Source organism: Rhyacophila brunnea, unplaced genomic scaffold (genome assembly GCF_057557595.1).
Source record: "Rhyacophila brunnea isolate RB1 unplaced genomic scaffold, BYU_Rbru_1.0 scaffold_9, whole genome shotgun sequence".
Classification (NCBI taxonomy): Eukaryota; Metazoa; Arthropoda; class Insecta; order Trichoptera; family Rhyacophilidae; genus Rhyacophila; species Rhyacophila brunnea.
In genome coordinates, this window is record NW_028233361.1 from 42,436,462 (window position 1) to 42,446,831 (window position 10,370).

Consider the following 10,370-nt stretch of genomic DNA (forward strand, 5'->3'; position numbering starts at 1 on the left):
AAACTTAATATAACCAACAAAATGGTAATATACATATTCGTTCAATAGGGTTGCAAATATTTTTAACACACTATTCTGTAATAATTCATTCTAAAAATATCAATGAATAATTTTTGATAGTATGTACCCTTGTAAAAATTTCTTGTAATATTATTACTAAACTAAACAAATTATGATACCCAACTGATTTGAAACAAATAAAATCACCAATTAACCACATTAAGGCATAACGTAGACGTAACCACATGTGGGCGCGAGGGCCACAACCGCTCGCATTAGAGCGTCGAGTGTCTACATGCGGGGTATGTGTCCAGCTGTGGCGAAGGGTGAAGGTACGTTGTTAAGATCCGACATAAATAGTGCACACTAAACTTTCTCAGTCACACGTATTTGTTTTCATTGTACTAAGGCTACAATGTGTATAAGGTGTTTGTTAGTTTTAAAATTCAATTAAGCCCTGCCAAATCCAGGCCATAGTAGATAATAGTCAAAAAATATTCATTTATCTATAAAATATCTATAACTATGCCATTAATTTTAGATATTTTATCGACAGAAGAATATTTTTTATCGATTATAGTTTGGTTTAAGTATGGATTAATGAATTTTAAAAACTAACCAGCACCATTTACAAATTGTATTCTTAGTTAAATGAAAACAAATAAGTATGACTTACAATGTTTAGTGTGCACAATTTATGTTGAATATTAACAGCCTACCTCCACCCCTCGTGTCCAGATGTCTATCGCACCGACTAGTTGTGAGGTCATCGTTGTAGCGAAAGCAACATGTGTACATGTTCAATACAAACAGTTTGAGAAATACGCAGCATGTGGCTTCGAACAGTCGCAGCCACAAGTAGTTGTGTCTGCGCTAACCCAAATTTATTCGAGTGCCGATCGAACAGGATATGTGATCAATAATACCAAGAGATAAGATAAATTTTTAATTGACAATATAATTAGTAGGTAATCAATACTTTGAGAAACACCGAATAATATGAACCTAAGTATAAAAGGCGTTGGAGGTCCATTTTACAAGCTACCAACCCGGGGAATCTGTAGAATACCAATTGGACCGCATTACACATTAATAGATTAAGTAGTATACACTGACCCCTTACTAAACCGTGTCCGGAAATTTGTACGTATGCAGTTCGCCGTATCACGGTTCACTGTGAAATATTGTATCGGAAATATATGGTCGTATATTAAAGACCGTCCAATCTCTTAGGGTCAATTCATGTCTAAATAAAACACGGTTCTTGCCGGTTTACAGGAAGCCAGTGGCAAACAAATTTTGAAAATAGCCGATATACTGGATTATTTGTTAGGTTTGGTTAGGTTTTCATTCATGAATTTTGCCAAAATCGGCTAAGAAAATTGAATTCATGTTCATATTGAAACCAATAGAATTGGAGACCGTATAATATACAGTTATCTCTTTCCGGTATAAAGCTCACGGCGAAGTGTGCTACGGTGAAATGTTTTACGTATAATTTACATGTAACCTTATTATATAGCTGCTCTGTATTTGGTTTTTTCGCTTACAAGTCTTTTTTAATAATTCCAACAATTATTTTCGATATACGATTAAAAAAGATATTGTGCCTGAAAAATATATATACCAATGTATTAACGTCCACTAGATTGACACCTCTTCGGGAATTAGGTCGAAACTGGCTTCTGACGGCCTTATAACAAGGAGCTGGCTGCTACTTAGACAAGTATTAATTTATTAGGTTTTATTCAAATAATGTTATAAATGTCCAAAATAGGCATAAGGTGTGACAAACATTTTACCTGGCCCGAAAATCTGAGAACAAGTCCACGTAACCAGAACAAGTCCACGTAACCAGACCAAACTACTTAATTGGTTGATTGGTAATAAGTGTCGAAGTTTGGATCGTTTCAGTACAGTGTTTTGCCAAAGACAATAGGAATAACATTTGCCTAGTTAATTTAATCTATTTGAATATTGTAAACTGTGCACTATGGCTTTATCTGTAAAATAGAACTGACAGGAGGTCGGAATAATTTCGGTGTTTCTTAAAGGCGCTACCAATAAACAAATTATAGAAGATTGTTTTAACTGTTTAATTCTACGCAGGTTCTTTTTTCACTTTGGCTTTGGTCCTCGGCTGCGGCGGTAGATCTCCGTGTCCCCACGAGATCTTATGCCTCCGTAGCTCTTGGCTGGTCCTCGTCTTGTAACTACACTTCTCACAGCAATACGGTTTTTCCTCGCTGTGTCGCCGTTTGTGCTCCCGGATATGTGTTAACTGCGAACTAGTATAACTACACTTATCACATGCGTATGGTTTTTCTCCCGAGTGCGTACGTTTATGTGTAATTAGGTGACTCTTCTGCGAGCTCGTGTAGCTACATTCATCGCACGTGTACGGTTTTTCCCCTGTATGCACACGTTGATGAGTTTTCAAATGACGCAACCACCGGCTTGAATATCCACACTTATCGCACGCAAACGGTTTTTCACCCGTGTGAATTTGTTTATGCTCCTTCAAGCTGTGAGCATAATCGCCGACAAAATTACATTCATCGCAAGGAAAGGGTTTCTCACCAGTATGAATCCTTCTGTGAACCCTCAACTGACTAGCGACCCTGCATGTAAAATCACAATCTATACAAGCGAACGGTTTTACACCCGTATGAAGTAACTTATGAGCTTTTAAATGACTCAAGTCCCGACAAGTATGATCGCATTCATCGCAAGAAAACGGTTTTAAGCCTAAATGAATCAGTTGGTGTGATTTTAAATGGACGAGTTGCGAACTTGTGTAGTCGCATTCTTTGCATGCGAAAGGCCTCTCCCCGGAATGCGTACGTTTGTGCGTGCGTAAATTGTTCAAATGCGTTGTCGTATAACTGCACATATCGCAGGAATGTTTTTTTTTTGATTTACTATCCGTCACTTTGTTGTCTACGTCATTCGATAATATTTTACTCTGGCTAGCTTCGAGAGCCAAGTTCAAATTGCTGTGGAACTCTATGTGCAGTTTGAACGTTTCAAGGCACGGATACTCCATGGCACACATTGGACATTTGTAATTATTAATTTCAGCACCACCGTCAACGAATTCGTTTTGAGTTATAATTTCTTCATTTTGGTTGTGACCTATCTTTAATTTTTTCGTTTTATGATTAGATGAGCATTCTAACTCTTCCACAACTTGCTTATTGTTTTCTATTACATCGGAATTATTATAACATGATTCTAGGCATTCTTTTTTGATGTTGCCATGTTCAATATCACAGGAAGAATTTTCCTCTGGTTTTTCTGAACTTGTGTTTAATTCGTTGGCTGGTTTAATTTCATTCTTCATTGTCTGAACTTCAGTTTGTAAACAATTTGTGGATATTTCACATTGATTTTCATTGTCAACAGAGTCACATGAATGTTGCCTGTCATCAATAATTTTGTGTTCTGTTTCCACCTTAATTTGATAAATCTGTGATAGGTTCTGGAAACACAAAGCAATTAAGACATAAAATACAATTGTTTTTCATTTGAATTATATTGTGTAATGGGTTTGAATTGGGTTTGGGAAATGAATTAATCATCCACTTTGAACAAAGCAAATAAGCCTTATACCCCGTTTATACGTGCATGGATTTACTGCTGACAGTACGTATTATCGCGGCCATAACATATATTATCATGCAAGTTGCAAGATTACATACATGAATCAAAAAAGTTCGGAAGCTTCTGCATTTTCACATCACAGTTGGATTTGTTCGATATCTGCGCCTGCACATTAGAACGATAGTAATGAACCTGCCGAAAAAAAACAAACTATACCGCGCAGAGACTCATTGGTTAACCGATTTTTACGACTGTCAAATGGTACTATACAGTGACAGCATCGCATCTCGCTTAGGTACTCTTGAAGAATGAAATAAACAGTTATTATCGCGATAGTTTAAAATACATACTATTGTTTTAAATAAATCCATGCACGTGTATAGGCACTACAACTCTATTTGTCTCTCTAGTAAAACTATCTTAGTATATTAGTCTCTTTGATAATGAATTTTGAATATTTTTTTATTCACCAGGCATACCCCCTTGACTTCATCGGGTCTATTCTATACACAAGCCTGCTTTCGGTCCACTACGCCAGCTAAATAGGGTAGGAAAGTATCGCATAATTAACACTTATTGTAGCAATTACAATAAATTAACCGTCTGAACTGTCAAAACTGTCTATCTAGGTCTAAAATTTATCACAGCCAAGAGAGGTACTGTTAAAACATAGTACTTATTGTAACAATTATAACTAAATTATTGTAATTGTAAGTGTTAATAATTCGATACTTTCTTACATTATTTAGCTGCCGAAGTGGAAAGAAAGCAGTCTTGTGTATAGAATTTTTTTTTTTTTTTTTTTTTCGACCATGTCCGATCCTAATAGGATCATATGGGCCTCCACAGAGTAGAGGTTTGTATTAACAGATTTTGTTTTTTTTTTTTTTTACGAGAAATGGATGTCAGCCACTTGCTCAACCTATTAGGTCCATACCCTGACTCACACACAAATTGAAAAACAATATGTGTACTTGCCAGACCCAGGATTCGAACCTGAGACCCACGGCATGATAGTCCAACGCTTAAGCCACGCGGTCACCGTAGGTAGACTAGACCCGCATAAATATTAAAAAGATACCCCGCCCCGGTTTGTTTGAGCTGTTCCTAATTATAATAAATAAGCAACAATTTGCATATTGTGACTAATAAATGCTAGTAATTAAATGATTTATTTAATACTTTGGACGCTGAAGAAGCACCCGGCGCATAATGACCAGGCGGCCGATCGATGTAATTAACATGCATTTTAAAGGTGGTAATTAAAAAATCATTATCTAGTCAGCAGCGAATGAGTTAATCGAGTCAAGAGAAACATTAAACTGCAATCAATGTATACAACTTAATTATGCATTCACTCTTACCTTCTCCAATTGGATATTGTTACAGGAATTTATTTCGAAAATTTGATCCACACGATTTCTTTCATTTCCATGTTCATCTTCTTCCGAAGCTTCCTTCTTTATATTGGAAACTATCATGTCCTCAACCGGAATGGCTGAATGCTGGGTTTGGCTGCAATGAAATATTATTGGTTGAACATTCACTCAAAATACGAGTTTACAATAAAATAAATGTCTCGCGTTTTTTTCACAGATGCCAGTTATTTTAAAATTTGTTTTCTACATGCATCCAAAGTGGTACGAGGGTGGGTCAATAAGTCCTTAGAAAAGCCGACAGGTGGCGCGACTAGTACTGTAAGCGGTTTGTTTTCATGCAGCGGCACTACCGATTCAGTATGCTGCGAAGTTTCAATCAGATTGGTCGGGTTGTTGTGTGTCCTCGTACATTTAAAAAAAAAATTTGCTTGTGGAAAATGGAAAATGGAGAAAATTGAGTTTAGAGCTGTTATTAAACATTTTAATATAAAAGGGTTAACAGCAAAAGAAATAAAAAATGAGTTGGATTTAGTTCACGGCATATCTGCTCCTTCACTTGCAACTATTTATAACTGGTTAAATGAATTTAAACGTGGTCGTACATCAACAAAGGATGAACCACGCTCAGGACGTCCTGTAGAGGTGACTACACCAGAAATGATCAATAAAATCCACGATATGGTGTTAAGTGACCGAAGATTAAAGTTGAGTGAGATAATTGAGGTTACAGGGATCTCAAAAGGTAGCGTCATTTCTATTTTACATGACAAATTGGGCATGAAAAAAATTTCTGCAAGATGGGTGCCGCGTTTGCTCACAGTCGACAATAAACGCAATAGGGTGGTGGCCTCTAAAGCCCTGTTGTCGCTCATGCAACGCAATCCGGATGAATTTTTTCGTCGCTTTGTGACTGTAGACGAAACATGGATACACCACTATACTCCCGAGACGAAAGAACAGTCAAAGCAGTGGATTGCGAAAGGCGAACCATGTCCAAAGAAGGCGAAAACCGTAAAATCAGCTGGTAAGGTTATGGCTACTGTATTTTGGGATGCACGTGTGGAATTATTTTCGTTGACTATTTGGAAAAAGGAAAAACAATAACAGGGGATTATTATGCATCTTTATTGGACCAGCTAAAAAACAAAATTGAAGAAAAACGGCCTCATTTAAACAGGAAAAAAATCCTCTTTCATCAGGACAATGCCCGTGTTCACACATGTTTACGATCAATGGCTAAAATTGAAGAATTGAAGTTCGAATTGGTCGACCACCCACCGTATTCGCCAGATTTAGCCCCCAGTGACTTTTTCCTTTTCCCAAACTTAAAAAAATGGCTAAGTGGACAACGTTTTATTTCAAATGAAGAAGTCATCGATCGGACAAATGCTTATTTTGAGACCTTCCGAAAACTTATTTTTCTGACGGTTTAAAAAAAAATGAGAAACGTCTAACCAAGTGTATTGAACTCCAAGGAGATTATGTTGAGAAATAAAAAAAAAATACATAAATAAAAACTGTTTTAATGCTTTTTTCTAAGGAATTATTGACCCACCCTCGTAGTAAATAGTACTAAAAATGTAAATTGTTGATGTTTTCGTTATATTTTATTACAGTAAAAATTGTGTGGTAGATTGGTGACAGAAGACGTTTAAAATCTGATTGAAATTTACCAGTATATTAAAAAAAAAAATAAGATTTTTAATTTTGCGATAACAGGAAAGTGAAGTAACTCTAACGATGTAGTCTTATTTTGTAATCTACATAATTAAGATGATACTATACACTACATAGGAAATGAAACACTTGAATGCGATTAGGAGACTTTGAGATAATAATAATTAGGCATTTATTTTTGAAAGTAAAACAAAATACAAGCCAGTTTTCCACAGTGCAACAGATGATAATTACACCTTTATCATTGACGGCAATGCTTTTGAAACTGTGGATTCATTTGTTTATCTATTATCCTTTATCACACACACTAATAACACGAGCAAAAAAATAAATGGCCGGATCACCCTTGCCTACAGGTGCTATTTTGGTCTCCAAAGGTTTCTAAAGAACAAGGCACTCTTAAGGAAAATCAAAACAACCTTATATAAAACTCTCCTGCGCCCAATATTAACGTATGGATTAGAATGTTGGAAACTGACACAGCAGATGAGAGAAAAATATGGATATCTTTGAGAGGAGAGTTTTGAGAAGAATCTTTGGGTCTATTCAAGAAAGTGGCATATGGAGGTCAAGATATAATGAGGAGCGGTATACACTTTATAGGGGCGAAAAGATCACATGGCATATGAAAATGCAGACTGCGCCACTGAATCGGCCACGTGCATAGAATGCCGGAGATATACCAGCAAGACGTGTTATGTACGCAAGCCCCAAGGCCGATGGCCGAAATTGAGATTTGGTGACTGCGCCACAGGAGATTTAAGGATGCTCGGTGAAAGCAATTGTCGGCGCTGGATTGTCCAGGAAGGATGTCAAGTCAAGTCCTCCTAAGGGTTGTACTACCATAAATGATGATGGTGATATTTTGGTCATGTAGCGTCCAAGCTAGTATAAATTGTTATTTTTCTCACCCTACTTACTTGCCCGTAGTCAAATACCAGTGTCTACAACAGGTACGGAAATATTTTCCGTCGTGATAAAAAGAGAATCAATGATTTTGATTTAAACAACTCATTCAATTTTCAAATAATACTTTTTAAAAAATGGGTTGACCAGTACATTATCTATGACTAGTACTAGAGTAGTCGTATAGCCCGTTTACACGTGTATGGCTTTACTGCTGACAGTAAGTACATACTATCACAGCCATAACAAGAAAATTCACGTGTAAACACGCATTATCGTGCAAATTGCATGCATGGATCAAAAAAGTTCAGCAGTTTCTAAATTTTCACATGATAGTTGGAACTACGCCTGCGCAGTAGAACGATAGTGGCGAACCTGCCAGAAAAAATACGAACTACACCGCGCAGAGCATTTTGACGTTTACCAATTTTCACAACCTATTAAATAGCACCATACAATGACAACAACGCGTCTCGCTTACGCTTGAAGAATGAGATTGGTGAGACAGTCTTCATTATTACGTGTAAACAGTTATTATCGCGATAGTTTAATTTATACACTACTTTTGCTAGTAAATCCATGCACGTGTATATTCCAAGACCGTGAGAAAATAATTGAAACACAGCACTGTCAATGACATTATTGTATCTATGTAAAAACTAAAGAATTTTAATGTATATAATGCGGACCTGATATGGAAACGCAACATGTTAACCACCATAGCATAAAAGCACGAAAATGAATAAGCTATTCTTACTATCCTTTTGATTATATGTATTACAACATAGTAAATATTCCATCAATTTGGCTAATGACATATTAATTATCACGGTAATCGATGCAAGGTTAACAGTGGTACAAATAATAAATATAGCATGATAGCTTACCAATTCATTATGTCATTCATATATTTCTAATTAATGCATGTTTTAAAGCAAATCACTTAAATTCTGAAACCCCTAAACATTTTTATCAAAGCTGACATCAAATGTCAAAACAACCCTAAAAATTCAGGAATGACTTTTGATGCAGGTGTTTTAATGTTGCCAACAGCACTTCTCACTCACGTCAGCTGCGAAGGTGGTGGATACTAAGTTCGTATCATTGAACCTGAACTGAACGAATCAAATGGCACTGTTGGGTTTATTTGATTTGGAACCGTTTGGTAGAATGTCCACGGAAACGCTTTTCTGACAACTAATTAGTGTTTCTAGTACTTAAAATTAATTCATAATATATTAGTCTCTAAAACAGAAACATATTTATTGAAACGTCAACTTGTTACGAAATTCTAACCTCCTATCGTGGTCTACAATAATACAAATTTAACAAACTGTCGTATTCATTCATTTTAAATACACAAAATATAAAGAATGCTTCATAAATAGGTAGCCATTTAGTTAATTTATAAGATTTATAGGTATGACGAGTTTTTAAAAATTACTTTTGATTAGAGCTTTTCATAATTGACCACTTGTTCATGTCGACAGTATGATATTGTGACTTAGACGACAATCGAACAAATATTAAATTCGTTAGGTTATTAGATTATTTAGTTAAATAATAAAGATCATTCCGGGTTGATTTAACACAGTTTGTAGCTTAGAATCTCCGTTACAAAATATAAATAAAATGAAAATAAATTCTTTGTCTGACATAATAATTATAGTAATGATATTAAATCGAACTCTTTGCATAGAAAATATGGCTGGATTTTGAGATAATAAGACCAAAAGCGGCGTCTTGTTAGCGTATGATTACTTATGAATAATAGGTATTAATTATTAATCTACAATATACACAATTCAAGTGAACTCCTATGGTGTAAATATATAACATATTAATATGAGCACCTCACGATATATAAATGCCGAATAATGCTTATCAACACTTTGGCAGATTGCCATTAGTCTATGGATCGTCCGAATTGGTTTGACGTTTCATGTCAAACCATTTCTGATGGTCCGAGAACGGTTTGATTTTCAATGATACACTGAACCAAACGTCAAATCTCAAACCATTTCCGGTCAACTACAATTTGTATGTATATTGTCTATGGTTTAATTTGATTTGTTTCGTTCAGGTTGAAAGAAACGAACCTATAGCGATCATTAGTGCTCGTCCGTGGTGGTTAGGCGGGCGCGGGGCGGCGGCGGGGCGGGCAACTCAAACGTATGAACACGTCTCGACGTGTCCGTAGACAATGCGCGGGGACGGGTGTTCGCGCGTGTTGTTTTGGCGCGTCTAGCTCAACGCAGGCAAGATCGTACATGCGGCGGGCTCTTCCCATACTGCGCGCATAGAGGTGTCCGCACTGAATGGACGGGCACCGACGCGGGAAACGAGCGAGTTGCGGGTGTCTCAAACCATCATGAGCTTACCGCGTGCGTCTGGTGTATTTATGGTATTATTTTCACAAAGCATAGATAGTGCGAAGTGATGTAAAGTAGGTATACGTTTTATAACGTTGCACTTTTCACTACACTGATACGCCTCTTTGCCTTATTACGTCGCATAAAATTATATCAAATATATATAAAAATTATATATTCACTTGTATTAATATAATATGTAGTACTAAATAAATATATATTATGTAAAAATAATATCTTTAAATTTCAATAATTCTTAACGCACATATAATATTGAAAGGAGTTTTACCTACCAATAAAACTCTTATTATTCATGTTGACTTTGAAGTCCTTGAGATAGGGTTTGCTCTTTCTTCTTCGCGTGAGGATATATTCTACTAATTTATTTTCCCTTTTCTTGTCGTTGGTCGTTCCTGTTTTTATTTACTGGTCA

The 10,370-nt window shown here is 36.1% G+C and overlaps 1 protein-coding gene across 1 annotated transcript; it reads right to left on the minus strand.

Moving 5' to 3' along the window:
• Positions 1 to 414: 414 nt before the first annotated feature.
• LOC147063657 (uncharacterized) lies at positions 415 to 8,595 on the minus strand. Its single transcript, XM_085959805.1, has 3 exons — positions 8,453 to 8,595; positions 4,968 to 5,118; positions 415 to 3,481 (listed from the first exon to the last, which is right to left on the minus strand). Exons 1-3 carry the CDS (start codon positions 8,470 to 8,472, stop codon positions 2,102 to 2,104), a joined length of 1,551 nt encoding a protein of 516 aa, XP_085815931.1. The 5' UTR covers positions 8,473 to 8,595; the 3' UTR covers positions 415 to 2,101.
• Positions 8,596 to 10,370: the final 1,775 nt, after the last annotated feature.

Bases quoted from the DNA above. Each gene is read 5' to 3' on its own strand.
- LOC147063657 (XM_085959805.1), bottom strand. From the start codon at position 8,472: ATGAATGACATAATGAATTG. The intron at 5,119-8,452 runs GTAAGCTATCAT...ATTTCATTGCAG, and splicing joins ATGAATGACATAATGAATTG to CCAAACCCAGCATTCAGCCA. The intron at 3,482-4,967 runs GTAAGAGTGAAT...TTGTGTTTCCAG, and splicing joins ACAATATCCAATTGGAGAAG to AACCTATCACAGATTTATCA.